Source organism: Danio rerio, chromosome 5 (genome assembly GCF_049306965.1).
Source record: "Danio rerio strain Tuebingen ecotype United States chromosome 5, GRCz12tu, whole genome shotgun sequence".
Taxonomy (NCBI): Eukaryota; Metazoa; Chordata; class Actinopteri; order Cypriniformes; family Danionidae; genus Danio; species Danio rerio.
In genome coordinates this window covers 60797610-60820094 of record NC_133180.1, presented here as the reverse complement: position 1 = coordinate 60820094, position 22485 = coordinate 60797610, and the positions used below count along the sequence as shown (strand labels likewise).

The following is a 22485-nucleotide window of genomic DNA, read 5'->3' as shown; positions in this document are numbered from 1 at the left end:
ATGAATTGGAAAGTTTGTTCCACAGAAAATGTTTGGAAAACTGCCCGCATTCTCCACCAATATATGTAACATGAAATTAGCTCATTTTATGAATATTAATAATCAACAATAACGGTTTATTCTTAATTATTAATATTCCGGCTTAAGCTTCAGTCAGTTTGGTCAAACAAACATATGATTGTAAATGATCATGCTCGCGCAACCGAGCGGATTCCCAGATTATGAATATTAATTATCAACAATAACGAATTATTATTAATCATTAATATTCCGGATCAATTTATTGTTAATTTGACCAAACGAACACAAGCAGAGCCGCCGCTCTTCCGAGCGGACACTGTAATTTATTCATTTAGAAAAAGGGAATTTAATTGCTACTTCTTGTGAAGTAGATTAATCATTCAAAAGTTTTAAACAACTTATAATAGCTAGGCAGGGGAATCTGTATTTCAGTGACATTTTCTCGTGAGGCAAACAATACCATTCATTTGATTATAATGGAATTTATTGACTAGTCAGACGTAACGAACAAACAAACGCACAAACATACATTTAACACAGAACAAAGGTAAACCACGCAGAGATATCGGGTCTATAGAACGTGTAACAACAAAGAGGAATAGTAAAGCGAGGAGATAGAGATTTCAGATAAAGGAGTGACAAAACTTTCAGTTCCACCCGCACCATTAAGGACCACCAAGGTAATAAAAAAACACCTTTTTGATAAAAAGGGGCACAGCTTAATCGCATAACTAAAATCACCTGGGTTTTCATGTCTGGAGGTCTCTCTTATGCGTCTCTTTTCCGTCGTAATGAAAACTACTCTTGATGTCCTTTGATGCGTGAAGTTTGTAATGCAGTTCGGACGAACACGATCGCAAACTTTAAACTGAGTTACTTTTGCCGGAAAATAAAGAAAGCGTGGCGGGAAAGTCCATGCGGCTGTGAAGAGCCGTGTGGCCCTTAAAGGGACCACCGTCAATGATGTTCCTTTTTTTGGGACGTTCTCTTTCTGCCCAGATGTTTGGGGGGAAGTGTGCTTATACCTGCGGGTCACGTGACAACCCGTACAGCATTCTGACCAATGATTTCAGGGGAAAGTTTGCGCGCGAACCTTCCTTTGTCTCTGGGCTGCGCGTATGCAAATTTGAGCGCCCGCCTAAAGCATGCCGACAGGCATTTAATACAGGGCTTTAAAGAATAAAGCAATGCGAGTTATGGTCTCGATCTATGCATCATGTGTTATAAAATGTCGAGGGCATTCTATTGACACCAAACACTCTACAAGTACATCACATTAAAGGTACATTAACATAATTCCCATATCTTTACATCATTGATGCTTTTAAAAAGGCCTGAATGGAACATGCATACAGAATAAAGAGAGGTTACACCGGTAAGAAAAGTCAGAAATGAGATACAAAGTTTACAAAACATAACACATTGGTTTTGTGCTGGTTCTGGATTTGATGAGTTCATTTTCTTTCTGTCGGAACAGCCTCGTGGGGGTGTATGTGTGTGTGTGAGGGTATTTCGAAAGGAATGTCTTTGAAGTTTTCCTGCTTATCTATCCAGGCCCCCTGAACAACTTAAGCTGTCACGAAAATCCAGACTTCTTGGAGCCAGGAGTCGTAAAACCGTTCTGTCGGACCGTGATAAAATCAATAAGAAATTTTATCTGTGGACTGTACGCTACAATGTATTCTTTATTGTCATTGATTGTTTTGAAATTCAAATGGCATTACCATGCCTGTGTATTTTATTTCTGTAATAAATATGGCTGTCAAGCCAGGATCTTGATAGTTTATTGTGGGTATGTTGTTTACATGAAGAAATCTGTGTTACAAGTAAACAATTCTTATAATGAATTATATTTTGAATTTAAATAGTATTTGTCTTGCGTTTACATTAATTTTACACTCGAATAGACAAAATTACAAGTTTCAGTCTTTTAAATGCGATTAATCACGATTAATTAGTTTTTTTTTTAATCGATTGACAGCACTAATATATATATATATATATATATATATATATATAAATATATATATATATATATATATATATATATATATATATATATATATATATATATATATATAAATATTGATCGTTTTACCATCGTTTTACCATGGTTTTACAATGGTTTTACCATCGTTTTACCATCGTTTTACCATTGTTTTACGATCGTTTTACAATGGTTTTACAATGGTTTTACCATCGTTTTACAATCGTTTTACAATGGTTTTACCATCGTTTTACTATCGTTTTACAATGGTTTTACAATGGTTTTACCATTGTTTACAATCGTTTTACAATGGTTTTACAATCCTTTTACCATAGTTTTACAATGGTTTTACAATCAATTTACAATGGTTTTACAATTGTTTTACAATCGTTTTACAATTGTTTTACCATCGTTTTACAATGGTTTTACAATCGTTTTACAATGGTTTTACAATCGTTTTACCATCGTTTTACCATGGTTTTACAATGGTTTTACAATCATTTTACAATCGTTTTACCATCGTTTTACAATGGTTTTACAAAGGTTTTACCATCATTTTACAATGGTTTTACAATTGTTTTACAATGGTTTTACAATGGTTTTACCATCGTTTTACAATGGTTTTACAATCGTTTTACAATGGTTTTACCATCATTTTACAATCGTTTTACCATCGTTTTACAATGGTTTTACAATGGTTTTACCATCATTTTACAATGGTTTTACAATCGTTTTACAATGGTTTTACAATGGTTTTACCATCATTTTACAATGGTTTTACAATGGTTTTACCATCGTTTTACAATCGTTTTACCATCGTTTTACAATGGTTTTACAATAGTTTTACAATCATTTTACAATGGTTTTACCATCGTTTAACAATGGTTTTACAATGGTTTCACAATCGTTTTACAATGGTTTTACAATCGTTTTACCATCGTTTTACCATCGTTTTACAATGGTTTTACCATCATTTTACAATCGTTTTACCATCGTTTTACAATGGTTTTACAATGGTTTTACCATCATTTTACAATGGTTTTACAATGGTTTTACAATAGTTTTACAATCATTTTACAATGGTTTTACCATCGTTTTACAATGGTTTTACAATCGTTTTACAATGGTTTTACAATGGTTTTACAATGATTTTACAATCGTTTTACCATTGTTTTACAATGGTTTTACAATGGTTTTACCATCGTTTTACAATGGTTTTACAATGATAAAACGATCGTTTTACCATCGTTTTACAATGGTTTTACAATGGTTTTACCATCGTTTTACAATAGTTTTACCATCGTTTTACAAAAGTTTTACAAACGTTTTACCATGGTTTTACCATCATTTTACAATGGTTTTACAATCGTTTTACAGTCCTTTTACCATCGTTTTACCATTGTTTTACCATCGTTTTACAATGGTTTTACAATCATTTCACCATCGTTTTACCATCGTTTTACAATCGTTTTACAATCGTTTTACCATCATTTTTACCAATCATTTTACAATCGTTTTACAATCGTTTTACAATCGTTTTACCATCGTTTTACTTTTACTACAGTTTAACTAAATGTATCGTAAAACTAGTTTAGAATAGTAACTGGTAAAACAAAGGTATAACAATAGTGAAAAACGTCTCGGGTTACGTATGTTGACGCCTCCTGCAGTGGCTCAAATGGGGGAACAGAGATGCCCTCGAGCACCAATGTTAAATCCCATGTCGGTACCCTAAGTGTGCTGACAGGCCTTAGCCTTATGGCTCCACGAAGGAAGCGGATCCTGTACTAGTGACTCGTCATCTAGGGGAGAATGGTAGGCCGCTATAGCTGACATGTACACTCTCAGAGTGGATGCAGCTAACCCAGCAAACAGGCGATCTTGGAGAAATTCCAGCATGGAGGCTACCTGACAGCTGACTGGGTTCAGCTGGTGTTTTCTGCACCAAGCTGAAAAGAGAGCCCATTTTAGGGCATAAAGCTTCCTTGTGGAGGGAGCCCTTGAGCTTAGAATGGTCTGAGCAACCTCGGTTGACAGTCCATACTCTATGAGGTGGGCCCCCTCAGAGGCCACACCCACAGTTTCCACAGGTCGGGTAGGGGATGAATTATCATTCCTCCCGCCTGGGACAGAAGGTCCCTGCTGATGGGGATCCTATGAGGTCCGAAAACCAAATCCTGGTAGGCCAAACCGGGGCTACCAGCAGTATCTGTACTCAGTCTTGACGGACCCTCTCCAGGACTCCTGGGAGCAGAGCGACCGGGGTAAAAGCATACAGATGTAGCCTCGGCCATGTCTGAACCAAGGCAACCAGTCCCAGAGGGGCTGGATGCGAGAGAGAAAACCATAGTACGCAATGCGTGGTCTCTTGGGAAGCAAACAGGTCTACCTGCGCTTTCCCTAATCTGCCCCAAATGGTCTCCACCACCTAAGGGTGAAGAAGTTTCCATTCCCCGGATCTCACCCCCTGCCTCGACAGGAGATCTGCTCCCATGTTCAGATGGCCCGGGACATACATTGCCCTGATGGACAGGATTTTGTTCTGGGCCCACAGGAGGATCCCATGTGCTAGTTTGCATAGCATTCGAGACTTCAGACCCCCCTGATGGTTGATGTAAGCGATCACCAATGTGTTGTTCGTGCAGACTAAAACATGATGGCCCCTTAGATCTGGGAGAAAGTGTTTTAAGGCCAGAAACACGGCCATCATCTCCAGGCAGGTTATGTGCCAGTAACGATGATGTTCTCCCCATCGTCCCGCTGCGGGAAGCCCCCTCAGGGTTGCCCCCCAGCCCGTTAGAGAAGCATCTGTCATAAGCATGAAGCGATGACAGACAGCCCCCAACACTGGGCCCTGGGACAGGAACCAGGGCATTTTCCACATACTTAAGGCTCGAAGGCAGCGCTGCGAGACCTTGATCATGCGGATCAAGCCCGTTGCTCCCCAGCCCGTTTGAGAAGCATCTGTCATAAGCATGACGCGATGACAGACAGCCCCCAACACTGGGCCCTGGGACAGGAACCAGGGCATTTTCCACATACTTAAGGCTCGAAGGCAGCGCCGCGAGACCTTGATCATGCGGAAAGGATTCCCCTTGAAGGAAAACCCCCTGGATTTGAGCCACCACTGCAGGGGTCTCATGTACAGCAGACCGAACGGAATCACGCTGGCTGCTGCTGCCATAAGACCCAACAACCTCTGAAAGTGTTTCACAGTGATGAACTGGCCTAGTTTGACTCTGTGTATGGCTGACTGAATCGAAGCGATTCATGGCGGGGACAGACGTGCTCGCATCGTCATGGAGTCCCATAGCACACCTAAAAAATGGTCATCCTGGCTGGAACAAGCACACTTTTTGCAGTGTTCAACCGAAACCCCAACCTTCTGATATGGGTGAGAACGACATCTCGATGCCGAACTGCCATATCGTGAGTCTGAGCTAGAATTAGCCAATCGTCTATGTAGTTTAGGATACGTATACCCTGCATACGAAGTGGAGCTAGTGGCGCTTCGACTATTTTGGTGAAGGTTCGAGGTGACAGAGGTAGGCCGAATGGAATAACCCGATACTGGAACGCTTCGCCCCCGAAAGCGAACCTCGGGTATTTCCTGTGTTGGGGAAGGATGGAAATATGGAAGCATGCGTCTTTCAGGTCTATTGTCACGAACCAGTCCTCGGACTGAATTTGTGACACCACGTTTTTGATGGTTAACATCCTGAACCTGAGGGCCCCGACGGACCGATTTAGATTTCTCAGATCTAATATGGGACACAATCCACCATCCTTTTTGGGAACTATAAAATACCGGCTGTAAAACCCTGACTCTCTGTCGAGTGGGAGAACACGCTCTATTGCGCCTTTTTTTAATAAGGCCAGTACTTCCTGTTCCATAACCAGAGCCTGTTCTGGCTTCACTATGGTGGGTGCAATACCGTTGAAGCGAGGTGGGCATGCACAAAACTGTATTTTGTAGCCATGTTCCACTGTGAACAGGACCCACTGGGACACCATCAGCAGGTGTTTCCACGCTGCCAAAAAATGTGCTAGGAGTACCAGCCTCTCGAGACTGGCCTCTGGTTGTTCTTTGACCCCCCTGCAGAGAGGGTGGGGCCCCCAATGCCCTCAGACACTGAGGAACGCCCACCCCGGGAGACACAGAGCCCCCCACCAACATAAGTGGTGAGGTGGCCTCTCCCTTTCTCCACGGACCCTGGTTCAGTGAGAGCACTGAATGGTGCTCTCGGTGTCCAGGGGGGGCCCTGGGAAGCCTGACTCCCAACACGTCAGGACTTCGTTTTATCCTTTGTACTTCATGATATGAGGAGCTGGTTGATGGCTGGGGCTGTCTTTTAACAGCCACCTGACTTTTTGATCTTGGGGGGAGAAAGTCCCCAAGGGAGCTAGAGCATTTTTTAACTCTGTCGAAGGATTCGGCGACGCGATCGACGGCGTCACCGAAGAGCCCTGAGCTCGATATTGGAGCGTCCATAAAAACAGCTCTATCGGTTTCTGACACTTCTGCTTGTGTCAGCCAGAGGTACCGCTCAGTAGCCACCAGGGTAGCCATAGATCGCCCCAAACTAGAGGCTGCCTCTTTAGTAGCTCTTAAAGCTAGATCTGACGCCCGAAGAGCTTCTCGAAGCTGTTCGGGTGTTGCTCCCCCACCATCTAGGCAGTCTTTAATTAGGTCAGCCTGATATGCCTGCAGCACTGACGTGGTGTGCAGGCATCCAACAGACTGACCAGCCGTCTTATATGCTTTGCCGACTAGACCCGATGTTACTCTTAATGGTCTCGACAACAAAGGAGGGACCCTTGCAGATTTTAGATCTGGACGACGATGACATGCTAAGTCCTCTTCTATCATTGGCATTACTGTACATGCCTTTTCCCCTAGCCCACGAACTGCTGAATAAATAGCGGTTTTTGGTGTCATTAACCGTACTGAATACGGATTTTTCCATGATTTAGAAACCGCATCATGTAGCTCGGGACAAAAGGGGAGGTCCCTTAGTGCAAGATCTACTCTGCTGGGTAATTCTCTCTCATCCAGCATTCCTGTCAGACGCAGCTGCTGCTGCTCACGTGCTGGCTGCCAATCTATTACTTCAAACCTGTCAGCAGCACGTGAAATCACCTCCACTAACTCCTTATATTCCACTGACTGGGGCGGCAGATTCCCCGACCCTCTTTGTATTTGTTGCTGCGGCGCCTCGGTTTCCTCGCAAACGTAGGATGCCGCCCTCCCACGAGGCGCAGAAGAAACAGCAGAGCGTGCTTCTGACGCTCCCGAAGGAGGATTAGATCTCACGGATCCAGAAAGAGAAAGGACAGAGTCCGTCTCCATCTCATCCGCCAGATCTAGCTGCAAACCCCACGACCGAAGTCGAGGCTCAGCCTCAGCACAAGCGGGACCTGAACCGCGAGGAGCGTGTGCCACGGGAGCTTTATTAAAGAACTCCCTCCGACTACGCAGCTCTTTACGGGAGAGAGCGTCACAGTGTCCACAGTCAGCATCCTCAAATGCTGCCAGGGCATGCTCTTCTCCCAAACACTCCAAACACAAATCATGTGAGTCACCAGCCTAATAAAGCGAGGGCATGGAGGCACACAATGTTTAAAGTTTTTCTCTGCCATACCAAAATAAAAAAGTAAGTTGTCAGTTTTTTTGTATTTTGTGAATGCAAATCAGTGATGAAAGTTCACAGAAAGAGGGTGTATTTTCACGTGCATGCTTCTTGAAAGCAAAGAAGTTGATACTGAATGCTCAGTACAGGCTTTTATACTCTCTGGTCTGACGACACCTGCTTAATTACATTAGATTGATTTCACATGTGCTTCAAGACGCGTATAAAAGAGGTGTTCACCTTCGGGGGGAACTCCAGCACTATAAGTGGATTTGATGTTCTAAATCCACGTATGGGAGGATTCGGTTCAGAAGCCGCTCGTCTGAAAGGGTATTGAACGGACCAATGAAAGCAATGAATTGGCAGCGCAAGCTTGCGCAGGTGTGCTGCATCACCAATTAACTGAGCATATAAGCACACCTGGCGTCAGCAAACGCTATCCTTTTCGCTTCAGAGACTTTTCTGATCGAGTTCATGAGGGTTCCTCCTGCTGATCTACAGCCACTTCGAGCGAACGAGTGTCTCCCGGTCCAGAGCGAGTCCACGCAGCGGCAGATGGTCGAGCTGGGTTTCTCCCTTGCCTGGCGTCCCTTTGGGTCCGGTCCTCCAGAGCGGTGCTAATTGTTGCAGCTAAAAGAGCAACACACTTTTCAGGACGGCGCTCCGACTGTGCGTTTCTGGTTGCGGGGGTTTCCTGGCTCCGGATGATGGGCACGTTCACTGCATTACATGTTTGGGGGTCCAGCATGTTAATGTGGTGCTCGGGGGCGGTTCATGTCGTCACTGCGATGCCATGACCGTCGCGCGGTTGAGATCGCGGCTAGCTTTCGTAAGAGAACGAGCCAACCTAGTCGCCTTCTGCTCTGCAGCGGGCGCTCGGGCAGATCTGAGGGTTCCAGCGAGAGATAATCCGCCGCCTAAGGGCTCGCGGACCTCTCGCTCCTCCAAGCGCTCCCTCCAAGCTTCGGGTACTGGGAGTGATCCGTCTAATCAGATGGTAGCTCTCACGCTCGCTGACACCGGAGATCAGATGTCCCCCGCGGCATCGGAGGGTGGGCTTTCATTGTCCGACGAAGATCCGGACCCGCTCGCCCCCTTCGGGCAGGTGAGTGCTGTCAAAACGGATACTGAAACGGACGTGTTAGCCGTGCTTTCCCGGGCTGCTTGGCCGTGGGTTGGAGATGGTTTATCCCCCAGCTCCGCGGCCGGACTGACTAGAGGGGCGTTCCCTTCTTCCCGGTGACGCACAGTAGGCTCACGCGGTCTTAAAGAGCACTTTTTTCTGCTCGTGCTGCGTGTCCCTCCACCCTCACCACTCTTGGTGGTGGAGCGGCCAGGGGGTATGTGGCAATTCCTCAGGTTGAGTGCGCTATGGCGGTTAGTCCGCGCGGCGCCTCTTCTTGGTGGGGTCCGCCTCGTCTCCCATCCAAAGCCTGTAAGTTTCTGCTCCCCGGAGTCAGAGCTTGCAAAGCTACGGACCAGGCTGCTTCCGCCTTGCAAGCGATAGCCACCTACCAGCGCTACCAAGCGCAGGCGCTGGCCGAGCTGCACGAGGGTGGGTCCAACCCAGGCTTATGAGCTTCGCACCACAGCCGACTAAGCTCTTCGGACTACTGAGTCCGCTGCGTGTGCTTTGGGGAGGACGATGTCCACACTAGTGATCCAGGAGCGCCACTCCTGACTAGAACTTGGCTGGTATGCGCGAAGTCGACAAAGTCCGCTTTCTTGACTCGCCCATATCCCAAACTGGTCGGCGACACTGTCTGCGAATTCACCCAGGAATTCGAGGCAGTGAGAGAGCAGTCTGATGGGTGATGTCTTATCGGCGGATCCGTAGCCCGCTCTGCCCGCCGTGCCATCCATACCTGCTCCTCGCCAAAGGCGCCCGCCTACGAGAGCTGCACCGCCCCCGCACATGCCTCTGGCGAAGCGAGCGCGTCGAGCACCTCGGAAGCAGCAGCTCCCCCTGCCCAGAACGCCGCTAAGTCCGGCAACGGACTACCAAGCGTCCCTGGGACATGTCATTTGGAGAAGAGGGAACTTGCTCTTCCTCGCTGGAGGGCGGGGCGCCATTTCCTACGGCACCTTTTACTTCCATGAAATGAAAGGGCACTTTTTCACTTCCCCGGATGTGACAGCCCGAAATTTGCCAGTCTGAGACACTGTGCTCTCTAGCTCGCAGGTTCGGTGTGCTCCGCCAGTGGCTCACGAGCACTGCAAGCCCTGCCAGTCTGGGACGCGCCACCTCTCAGCTCGCAGGATCTACATGCTCCGCCAGCGGCTCACGGGTGCTGGGGGGACAGTCTCCCTTCTCCCAGCCCCCAAGCCCCTTTTCCAGAGTCAGGGTGCAGAGCCAGAGCGAATCGCTCTCCTCCAGCTCTTCTGTGGGACCCTCGCGCTCCCCGGATCAGCACACCCGCTCCGCACTGCCCCTCTGCGGGTACGTCAGCGATTGCTGGGATGACGTCATTGGCGAGGGCTCTGCCTGGTTAGCACGGCCCAGCCCCTCGCGGTGGGTCATACGCATGATCAGACTCGGCTACGAACTTCAGTTCTCGAAATGGCCTCCCAAGTTCACGGGCGGGTATTTCACCAGGGTCAATAGCCTCTGTCTGCCCTTGTCTTGCGAGAGGAGATTGCTGCCCTATTGGCGAAGGTTGAAATCGAGCCGGTACCTCCAGCCGAGATGAAGAGCGGGTTTTACAGCCCGTACTTCATCGTACCCAAAAAGAGCGGTGGGTCACGGCACCTAGATCTGCGCGTTTTGAATCGCTGCCTTCACAAGCTGTCATTCAGAATGCTTTCCTCCGATGCGTTCGTCCTCAGGATTGGTTTGCAGCCATAGACCTGAAGGACGCGTATTTTCATGTCTCCATTCTTCCACGCCACCGTCAGTTTCGTTGCGGTTTGCGTTCGAAGGTCGAGCATGGCAGTACAAGGTCCTCCCCTTCAGGCTCTCTCTGTCTTCGCGGGTCTTCACCAAACTCATGGAGGGTGCCCCATCGCCCCTGCGGCTCGCGGGCATCCGCGTACTCAATTATCTCGACGACTGGCTGATTTTAGCCCACTCTCGGGAGCAATTGACTGCGCACAGAGACGAGGTGCTCCGGCATCTCCGCCTATTGGGGTTGCAGGTCAACTGGGAAAAGAGCAAACTCCGGTGCAGAGGATCTCTTTTCTCGGAATGGAGCTGGACTCGGTCACCATGGTAGCGTGCCTCTTCGGAGAGCGCGCTCGCCTGCTGCTAAACTGTCTGAGGGAGCTCGACAGCAAATTAGTGGTCCCACTGAAATATTTTCAGAGGCTCCTGGGGCATATGGCTTCTGCTGCGGCTGTCACGCCGCTCGGATTGCTCCATATGAGACCACTTCAGCACTGGCTCAAGATCGAGTTCCAAGACGCGCATGGCATGCGGGCACACACCGAGTCTCTGTTACTGCGCTTTGTCGCCGCACCCTCAGCCCCTGGAACGATCCCTCGTTCCTGCAGGCCGGTGTGCCTCTGGGACAGGCGTCCAGTCATATTGTTGTCTCAACAGATGCTTCCAGCACAGGCTGGGGAGCCGTGTGTCGCGGGCATGCAGCTGCGGGCCTGTGGGTAGGTGCCCAGCTGCATTGGCATATCAATCGCCCAGAGCTGTTGGCAGTGTTCCTTGCTCTCCGCCGTTTTTCTCTGGTACTGGAGCAGCAACACGTGCTGGTCAGGATGGAGAGTACGGCGTCAACAGCGTATATCAACCGTTTGGGGGGTATGCGCTCTCGCCGCATGTCTCAGCTCGCCCGCCGTCTGCTCCTCTGGAGTCACCCGCGGCTGTAGTAGCTGCGCGCCATTCACATCCCAGGTATGGTCAACCGTGCAGCCGATGTGCTCTCACGGCAGCAGATTCACTCTGGAGAATGGAGACTCCACCCCGAGTCTGTCCAGCTGATATGGGCGCGGTTCGGGGGTGACCCAGATCGATCTGTTGCTCCCCCGAGTACGCTCATTACCAGTTGTTTTATTCCCTGACCGAGGGCTCTCTCGGCTCGGATGCACTGGCCCACAGCTGGCCTCGGGGCATACACAAGTATGCGTTTCCCCCAGTGAGCCTGATCGCGCAGTTACTGTGCAAGGTCAGGGAGGACGAGGAGCAGGTTCTGCTAGTTGCGCCCCTCTGGCCCAACCGGACCTGGATATCAGAGCTCTCCCTCCTCGCGACGGCCCTCCCATGGCAGATCCCTTTGAGAGAGGACCTACTTTCTCAGGGACAAGGCACCATCTGGCACCCTCGCCCCGATTTCTGGAACCTCCACGTGTGGTCCATAGACGCGAGGAAGACTTAGGTAACCTGCCGCTCGCGGTAGTTGATACCATCACTCAGGCTAGAGCCCCCTCCACGAGGCGCGCCTACGCCCTGAAGTGGAGTCTATTCACTGAATGGTGTGTCTCTCGCAGAGAAGACCCCCGATCTTGCCAGATCAGTGTTGTGCTCTCTTACCTTCAAGAGAAGCTGGACAGCAGGCTGTCGCCCTCCACTCTCAAGGTGTACGTTGCCACCATCTCCGCTCACCATGACGCGGTGACTGGCGGCACCGTGGGAAAGCATAACCTCATCATCCGGTTCCTCAGAGGCGCTAGGCGAATTAATCCAACTCGCCCCCCTCTCACGCCCTCTTGGGATCTCGCCCTCGTTCTCACGAGCCTGCGATTTGATCCCTTTGAGCCACTCGATACAGTATCTTTATGAGTTCTGTCACTGAAGACAGCTCTGCTGGTCGCGTTGGCCTCCATTAAGAGGGTCGGGGACCTGGAGGCATTTTCGGTCAGTGACTCGTGCCTGGAATTCGGGCCGGATTACTCTCACGTTCCTGAGACCCCGCCCGGGTTATGTGCCCTAAGTTCCTACCACTCCCTTTAGAGATCAGGTAGTAACCCCGCAAGCGCTGCCCCCGGAGGAGGCAGACCCAGCCCTGTCCTTACTTTGTCCAGTTCGCGCTCTGCGCATTATGTGGACCGTACTCAGAACTTTAGATCTTCTGAGCAGCTCTTTGTCTGTTATGGCGGACGGCAGCAGGGAAGTGCCGTGTCTAAACAACGTTTATCCCACTGGATTGTGGAGGCCATTTCATGTGCTTATTTGAGCAGAGGTCAGCCGCGCCCCCCGGGAGTGCATGCGCACTCCACTCGGAGCGTTGCATCCTCTTGGGCGTGTGCGCGCTGGCGCTTCTTTAACAGACATTTGTAGAGCTGCGGGCTGGGCGACACCCAACATATTTGCAAGGTTTTATAATCTGCGAGTGGAGCCGGTTTCCTCAAGGGTGTTAGGGACCTTTGGTGATTGAGGAAACAATTCGGTAGGTGTTGTAGCACGCTTGCGGTGCCTTTTCCCTAACATAGAAAGATGTGCACCCTCCTGTCTGTCAGTAAAGTTCCCCATTCGGTGAGCCCTGCAGATTCCTCCGAGGCCCCCAGCACTGACTCAGCGGAGGAGTCACTTGCTGGCCCACTACTTTAGGCCTGCCCGCTGGTCAGCCCGCGTTTTTGGGTACAGGTGCCTGCTATGGCTGATCCCCGCTGGTGATCCCCATATGCTTTTCCGCCACGGTTAAGTTCCCCCCCCCTAGGTGGACCCGTGCTTTCCCTATCCGCTAACCACCCTCTTATGCGCACTCCCCCTTCTCAGGTTTAGTCCATATGTAATACCATTTGTTTCCCTATTGGGTGCGGATGGTCTCCGCAGTATCCTCCCTACTGGGATGGCACGCTTCCCAACGTACTGTCGTATTTCCTAGAATTATCTAGACGCTAGCGACTCCCAAAAAAATATACCTATTCCGTAAAGCTTCTTTTGAAGTGGGATAAGTTAGGGCCAAGGGCACGTTGGAGGACCGCACCTCTCATGATTTGGGTGCGTCACGCTTGCCTGACTGCCCTCTCATGGTTGGTGTTGGTAAGGTGCAGTCTTTATGGCGCTTTCAATGGGCTCCCAATGCGTGGATTTAGAACATCAAATCCACTTATAGTGCTGGAGTTCCCCCTGAAGGGGAACGTTCGAGGTTACTAAAGTAACCCTTCATTCCCCGAGGAGGGGAACGGAAGCACTATACTCCGTCGCCATAATGACTGTCCCTTAGCTGTTAAAAGTCTCTTCAGCTTAAAAAGGATAGCGTTTGCTGGCGCCAGGTGTGCTTATATGCTCAGTTAATTGGCGATGCAGCACACCTGCGCAAGCTTGCGCTGCCAATTCATTGCTTTCATTGGCCCGTTCAATACTCTTTCAGACGGGCGGCTTCTGAACCGAACCCTCCCATACGTGGATTTAGAACATCAAATCCACTTATAGTGCTTCCGTTTCCCTCCTCGGGGAACGAAGGGTTACTTTAGTAACCTCGAACGTTCCCCTAGCGTTCTGGTTAGACGCAGTGTTGAAGTTCCCTAGATGGGAAATCATCGTTTTACTATTGTTTTAATATTGTTGTACTATTCTTTATATGTTTGCTTTCTTGCGTGTGATATAAATAAACAGCCAGCCAAACTCTGTTCAAGAGCCAGGATTATGAGCTGGATTCTTGCTCCCTTTAATTGTGTATTGACACTAACTTAGTAGCCATTGAACCGAGTAAAACTAAATCAAATGAAAGGAAAAACATAAACAGCACACTTTCGTCTTTAACAGAGGCAGAACAAATGTTTTACCATTGTTTTCGTTTACTGCAGTTTAACTAAATGAATACTGAAACCATAGTAAAACTAGTTAGTAAAACAAGGGTAAAACTATAGTGAAACAAAGGGTAATTAGTAAAACGATGGTAAAACGATTGTAAAACCATTGTAAAACGATGGTAAAACGATTGTTAATCCATTGTAAAACCATTGTAAAACGATGGTAAAACCATTGTAAAACCATTGTAAAATGATTGTAAAACGATTGTAAAACAATGGTAAAACGATTGTAATACGATTGTAAAACGATGGTAAAGTGATTGTAAAACGATCCGTTTTACCATCGTTTTACAATGGTTTTACATGATAAAACGATCGTTTTACCATCGTTTTACAATGGTTTTACAATGATAAAATGATCGTTTTACCATCGTTTTACAATGGTTTACAATGGTTTTACAATGATAAAACGATCGTTTTACCATCGTTTTACAATGGTTTTACCTGTAACAGCCCGGTTGGAGAAATAAAAGGAATAAACTCATGCACTGATGTTGCACTGTCCTCCTTTGTGCCTTTATTGTTGCATTTGCCGTCCTTAAAGACTGTACAACACCGTAAGAGCTAAGAACAGATGAATAAACACAAATAGAAAACATGTAATGAATAAAAATTCACATAATAAGACAAAACAATAAACTTAGTGACAATATTATAAAGTATCTGCAAATATATGACTAATTTTACGATAAAATAGCAATTTAAATTATTAGCAAGCCAACAGATGCATCAAATTTTAGCAATATGTATAAAAAATGTCCTCATCTACCTTGTTCTCCCTTCCAACCAGGTGTTCAAACAATGAAGATGAACAGAACAAAAAACAAACTCAAATATGCATTAAATCTCTCTTAAATCAGTCCTTAAATGTAACTTTAGCTCCGTGCATTTCTCTGTGCAAGCGATCGCTCTCTCCCTCGTGCTAGGCGCGCTTCTCCGATCTCCCTGCTTCCGTGATCTGCGCGCGCTCGCGCACCTGACCACTTCCGGCAAGACGCGCGTCAAAATAAGGGTCTCTATAGGCTAAATAACTTAGTGCAAAGCGGAGTTCAAATAAATAACAAAAACACAACAATTTTTAAAGAAATAGAGAAGTAATTAAAAGCAGCATAAATAATTAACACTGAAACCTAACTTAAATAACTTGGGGTTATTTACACTCCCACCAATCATGAGAGATTATGAATTTTAACCTTTTAATCACGAATGATTTTAAATGAATTATAATTACTACTACTACTACTATAACCATTTAAGACTAGATGTAAACAACACTAAAACATATATTACTATGAACTGTTTACTCAAAGGATATGTCAGTATGTTCAGGCTGCCTCCATCAGCAGGACCAGCTTCTGCACTGGACGTTCCACCACAGATGGTTTATGTGGACGTTTACCATCCTTCCCCAGATTTCTGTCTCCGAACTGTATTTTTACTCTTCTCACCAATCCGTCCTTGTCAGTGACTGCCTCAATAATCCTTGCCAAGCGCCACTCATTCCTGGGCAGATCCACTGCCCTCTCCAAGACAATATCTCCTACTTGCATGTTCCTTCTTGGTGTATGCCAGCACTGTCTTGTTGTGATGTTAGACACATACTCCTAATGCCAACGTCCCCAGAATTGTTCCGCTAAGTATTGGACATGCCGCCATCTCTTACGGGCATACACATCTTCCCTGACAAATTTGCCAGGAGGTGGTAGGGCTTGAGTAGGTTTTAGAGTGAGGAGGTGATTAGGGGTTAGAGGTTCAGGGCTACTTGGGTCAGTTATACTATCAACCGTGAGCGGACGACTGTTTACAATGGACATGGCCTCGTAAAAGAACGTTCGCAGAGAAGAGTCATCGAGCCTTCCAGATGACTGTGACAGGGTGGAGCGAAGAACACTTCTGACAGTTCTAATCTGTCTTTCCCAAACTCCGCCAGTGTGGCTTGAATGAGGTGCATTAAAAACAAAGTCACACTGTTTTTCCGCTAAGAATGTTACCAGACGGTTGGTGTCAATCTCCTCCATAGCTTTGGTGAGCTCATTCCTGGCTCCAATGAAATTACTGCCTTGATCACACCTTATTTGATGGACTGCTCCTCTGATAGCGATGAAACAACGCAGGCCATTGATAAAGGCATCTGTGGACATGTCATCCAGCATCTCAATATGGATGGCTCTGCAACAGAAACAGGTAAAGAGAAGTCCATACCTCTTGTTTGACTTGCGACCTTTGCTGGTGATGAATGGACCGAAAACATCCATCCCGCTGTATGTGAATGGAGGGGATGGCTCTATGCGCTCTGAGGGTAAGTTAGCCATTTTTTGCTCTTCCGTAGGTCCACGTAACTTGCGACATCTCACACATTGTCGTACAAAGGAAGCTACAGTCCTGTTAACTCCCGTAATCCAGAATCCTCTTGATCTGATTTCATTTATAGTCATTCCCTTTCCTTGATGAGCCATCTTCTCATGACAATCAGCAATCAGGAGTTTTGTAAGTTGGTGCTCCTTCGGAAGTATCACTGGATACTTAACAGCATTAGGGATAGATGCCTCACAAAGTCTCCCTCCCACCTTCAGCAATCCATCTTGGTCGACAAAGGTGTCAAGATTGTATAGTCTGTTGCTGCGAGGTAGTTGTTTGCCCTTACGGAGTAAAGTTATCTCCTCTGCATATGTCTGCTTCTGTAAGTCCTTGATTATGATACACTGTGCATCGTTCCGTTCCGCCAATGTACTGTGATTATGTGACTTGTCTTTCCTGACACGACGTATTAAACGTGCAACAGCTTGGATAGCTTTGGACCATGAGGACAACTTGGTGAGACGGTCTGACAAACATGAATACTGTACAGTTTGCGTGTTGAGTGACTGAACCTTCTTGACTTCAGGGTCGCCAATTGGAAGCTGCTTGCTGATTTCCATAGGTGGTGGTATTTGCTTTTCCCATAAAACTTTAGGTCCTCTAAACCAGTTGGAAGTGACAAGATTGTTAACACTTAGACCACGCGATGCGTAATCGGCTGGATTTTCATCTGAGCAAATGTACCGCCACTGTTGAGGAGTTGTGGTGCGGTGAATCCTTTGTACTCTATTTGCCACAAACGTGTGGAAACGGCGGGCTTCATTGTTTATGTAGCCTAACACCACTTGTGAGTCAGTCCAGAAGAACGCTTCTGCATCTGCCAGGTTCATTTCCTCCTTCAACAGGTCATTCACTGCAACTGACACCACTGCGGCAGCCAATTCTAGCCGAGGAATTGTTGTGATCTTGAGTGGGGCCACTCTAGATTTTGCCATGAGCAATAAACAACTGATGTCACCTTGCTCGTTCTCGAGTCTGAGATATGAACACTGACCATATCCACTTATGCTGGCGTCTGAGAAGTGGTGAATCTCTCTCCTTATGATTCTCCCAAAGCCAGAGGGCACAATACAACGAGGCACTTCAATCTTTTCTAGATTAACTAGATCTGCCTTCCAGTGTTCCCATGCTGATTGTAGATCAGCGGGTAAGTTATCATCCCAACCCATACCACTTCGGCACATTTCTTGCAGAATGGTCTTTCCTTTGAGTACAAAGGGGGCAAGAAAGCCTAAGGGATCAAACAATGAGGCCACTATAGACAGTATCCCTCTACGGGTTGCTGGTTGGTCCTTAACAGTGATACGGAATTTGAAATTGTTTTGTTCCAGACTCCAGTATATGCCCAAAGCTCTTTCCAAAGGCTGATCAGTGAGAGCAAGATCGACAGCTGTAACATCTACCGCACACTCTGAGGGTGGTATTGTCTTCAAGACTTCCTTGTCATTAGACACAAACTTGTGAAGCCTTAAGCTTCCCAGTGCACAAAGCTGACGAGCTTCTTCAGCCAATTTGATGGCCTTCTCTGTGCTTTCAATGCTGGAAACTCCATCATCCATGTAGAAATCTTGCATAATAAATTGCGAGCCCAGAGGATACAGACGTTCACCTTCTCTTGCAAGATGCTTCAGCCCATAGTTAGCGCATCCAGGGGACGATGAGGCTCCAAACAAATGCACTGTCATGCGGAAGGTTTGAGGCTGTGAATTGAAATCTCCATTTCTCCACCATAGAAATCGTAAATAATCACGATCCGCATGGTCTACATGAAATTGGTGGAACATTTTCTCCACGTCACACATTAGGGCTACAGGGTACTGTCTGAACCTCAAAAGGATGCCAGTTAAGCTGTTCATCAGATCTGGGCCAGTTAGAAGATGGTCGTTCAAGCTAGTTCCCTTGTATCTGGCTGAACAGTCAAAAACTATACGCAATTTCCCTGGCTTTTTCGAGTGGTACACTCCGTGATGTGGTATGTACCATCTTTCTCCTTCTCGTCCTTCCTCAAACACCTGCTCTGCATTACCCTTCTCTATTACTTCCTCCATGAATGGTACATAATGCTCTCTGTACTCCTGATCCCTCATTAATCTCCTCTTCAAATGTTGAAGTCTTATGACAGCAAGAGGTTTGTTATCTGGAAGATATGGTCTTTTCCTGAATGGCAGGGGCATTTCCAGATGACTATCCTTGTTCAATCTGATATTCTCTTCCAGCTTTCTCAAAAACATGATGTCCTCCTGAGACGTCACTTTTGTGTGCCCTTCTGTGTCCTTGAAATCAGATTCCAGCACTTTTATCACATCTGTGGGAGTTACTGCAGGTATTTCCTTGATAGACACTCTATGACACATGGCAGCACTGCTTTGGGGCTCAAAATGTGTTATGGAAGGACCTATAATGCTCCATCCGAGGTCCGTGCGAACAGCATATGGTTCATTCTCCGTTCCAAGAATTACTTCTCGGGGCGCTAGCGCTCTGGAACAATTGTATCCTATCAATAGTCCAACCTCACAATTTTGAAGTGGGGGAATTTTGTCTGCTAGAGTGGCTAGATGTTTCCAATGACTTGCAGTCTCCATTGTAGGGATGTGTGCGCGATCCACAGGAATGCATTCTTTGGTGTATGCAGGGGGTAGATCTATAATCAGTGAGGAATTGAAACCTCTAACTCGAAGACCAGAAATCCTTTCACTTGACATCAAGGAGTCCTTTCCAACCAAAGTAGTGAGTTTAAGCGTCACGGGACAGGAGTCGACTTTAAGACTTTTGCATACTGCACATTCAATAAAGACTGAATCGCTTTGTGTGTCTAACAGAGCATAGACGAGCTTCTCAGAAACTGGGTCTTTATGTGTGGACAACCACACTGGCACAATCATCGAGGTGTTAACAGGCGTGCATCCAGATTCTACACTCAATGACATTGTCGCAACTCCTTCATGGACATTTTCTGGGCTCTGAGCAGAAGAAGACCTCACCTTTCTATTGAAGCTGTCATCATGTAGGCAGGTAGGGTGTCTTCCCTTACAGGTGTTGCAGCAATGTCGGGAGCGGCAGTCCTTGGCACTGTGACCCAGCCTCAAACATCCATAGCACAATCTTGTATTCTTTACGAACTGTCTACGTTCTTCAAGAGACCTTGCAGAGAATTTAGAACATTCATGAATTTGATGTTCACCATTTTGACAGAACAGACATGGCTTATTGACCTTTCCAGTGGGCTTAGAATTATCATGCTGTGTGACAGTCTTTGTATGGAAGACATTAGCTTTAGGTTTACTGACCTTGAAATAAATTTTCTCTTTGTTAGGTTCTGAAACATGAAGGGCATGAAAGGATGTGACTGGATTACAGGCAACTTCAGCTTCAACAGACATGAAATGGGCGAATTCTCGAAAAGTTGGAAAATCTTGTGTTTCACTCAGCGTTTGTGTGGTTTGACGATTCCAGCGGGCAGCCGCCCAATCAGGGAGTTTGCTTACAAGCTTCCTATTCTCTTCGCAATCATTCAATATTTCCAGTCCCTTTACATGTGGCATTGCATCCTTACATGAGTTCAAGAAATCAGAGAAATTTCGAAGTCCTACCGAGTCCTTGGATTGAATTTTAGGCCAGTATGCGAGTTTCTCTCTGAATGCTCGTTGTATGATGAATGGCTGTCCGTAGCGATCTAGAAGCCTCTTCCACGCGTCCTTGTAAGCCTCCTCATCATTTCTGTAAAAGATACCATCTAGCACTTTCAGAGCAGGCCCAGTAACGTACTTCTTCAGGTAGTATAACTTGTCTCCTGAAGAGATATGCCTTTTATCAATGAGTGATTCAAATGAAGCCTTCCACTCTATGAAGTGAATGGGGTCACCACTGAAAACTGTGGGCTCTGGCATAGGAAGTCTGTTTAGTGTTATGCTATCTTGGACAGCCTGCGCTAATTGAGACACATCAGCGTTGGGACTCTGTGATGAAATGTTAGGCGTTGGATTAACGGAGGATAAGTATACTGGTTTATGCGTGGGAGGGCTTACAGGTTGCTGCAGCCCTTCATCTTGATTAACAGTGTCAACAGTTTCTTCCTTGTCATACACCTCCAGTCTTGCTCTAGCTGCTCTTACCTCCTTCATCACTTGGAGCCTTTCAAACTCGCCCTTTTGAGCCTCAAGTTCTTTTCTTTGCTTCTCTTCTAGAAGTCGTAATTTTTCTCTTTGCTCCCTTTCTTCTATTACAGTAGCATATTCTGCTTCCTTAGCTGCTAGCTCTGCTGCTGCCTCTATGTGTTTAGCCATTAGTATAGAATTCAGAGAGGGTTGACTTATAGGTGTACTGGATTTGGAGCTGATGCGTGAAACAGTAGAACCATAAACAGAGCGAGCGTAGTCTCGTTCAAGCAGCTTACGTAAATGCCCCTTTACGGTTTCATTGTCAAAGCCTCCATCTACCCCTGAGATCCTCTCATATGCAATTTTTACTATATCCTTTGTAACAGCATCACAAGCATCAATTTTCCTTCTCATATCAGTGGGTGGAGTTACATTACTTCTAACCCTTATGTATGCATTCATCACACTGTCCTTTTCCTTTTCCAATGAGTCTATGAGTGTTGCTAATTCACTCTCAGAAATGTCTAATTTCAACTGACTTCTTGCTTTCCGAGCCTCAGCTTTCCATTTTTCATATGCATGCATAAGCTTTCTTTCTGCTTTATGAGACTCCTCCCTTTGATATGCAAGCATCCTGTCTGTCTGAGTTCGCTCACGGGTAGAGCGACGTACATTTGTGTCTAATTCTTCAGATTGAACTTCTATTTCTTCATCAACTTCTTTGTTTTGAACATTATCAATTTGTTCGTTTACTTTTGCAGGAGTGCACAAATTGGAACCGTGATCCGTCATCATTTACATCAGCAAATAATGTCAGTGGGTGCAAGCTCTTACTGTAACAGCCCGGTTGGAGAAATAAAAGGAATAAACTCATGCACTGATGTTGCACTGTCCTCCTTTGTGCCTTTATTGTTGCATTTGCCGTCCTTAAAGACTGTACAACACCGTAAGAGCTAAGAACAGATGAATAAACACAAATAGAAAACATGTAATGAATAAAAATTCACATAATAAGACAAAACAATAAACTTAGTGACAATATTATAAAGTATCTGCAAATATATGACTAATTTTACGATAAAATAGCAATTTAAATTATTAGCAAGCCAACAGATGCATCAAATTTTAGCAATATGTATAAAAAATGTCCTCATCTACCTTGTTCTCCCTTCCAACCAGGTGTTCAAACAATGAAGATGAACAGAACAAAAAACAAACTCAAATATGCATTAAATCTCTCTTAAATCAGTCCTTAAATGTAACTTTAGCTCCGTGCATTTCTCTGTGCAAGCGATCGCTCTCTCCCTCGTGCTAGGCGCGCTTCTCCGATCTCCCTGCTTCCGTGATCTGCGCGCGCTCGCGCACCTGACCACTTCCGGCAAGCCGCGCGTCAAAATAAGGGTCTCTATAGGCTAAATAACTTAGTGCAAAGCGGAGTTCAAATAAATAACAAAAACACAACAATTTTTAAAGAAATAGAGAAGTAATTAAAAGCAGCATAAATAATTAACACTGAAACCTAACTTAAATAACTTGGGGTTATTTACATTACCATCGTTTTACAATGGTTTTACAATGGTTTTACAATGGTTTTACAATGATAAAACGATCGTTTTACCATTGTTTTACAATGGTTTTACAATGGTTTTACCGGTTTTACAATCGTTTTACAATGGTTTTACCATCGTTT

General features: G+C 46.3%; 1 protein-coding gene across 5 annotated transcripts; it reads right to left on the bottom strand.

Moving 5' to 3' along the window:
* Positions 1–14834: 14834 nt before the first annotated feature.
* Positions 14835–22134, bottom strand: LOC103910875 (uncharacterized). Of its 5 annotated transcripts, none has more exons than XR_011011158.2 (3): positions 21954–22134; positions 15110–21748; positions 14835–14904 (listed from the first exon to the last, which is right to left on the bottom strand). XR_011011158.2 is itself a non-coding variant. In XM_073951496.1 (3 exons), the coding sequence occupies exons 2-3, from the start codon at positions 20030–20032 to the stop codon at positions 15945–15947; spliced, it is 3942 nt and encodes a 1313-aa protein (XP_073807597.1). In that variant the 5' UTR covers positions 20033–21748; positions 21954–22134; the 3' UTR covers positions 14835–15944. The 5 variants fall into 5 exon arrangements, 3 of the variants coding, with proteins under 3 accessions (XP_073807597.1, XP_073807598.1, XP_068076346.2); XM_073951496.1 differs by having other exon boundaries at positions 14835–19839; positions 19986–21748; XR_012406381.1 differs by having other exon boundaries at positions 15110–22134.
* Between the last annotated feature and the right edge of the window lie 351 nt (positions 22135–22485).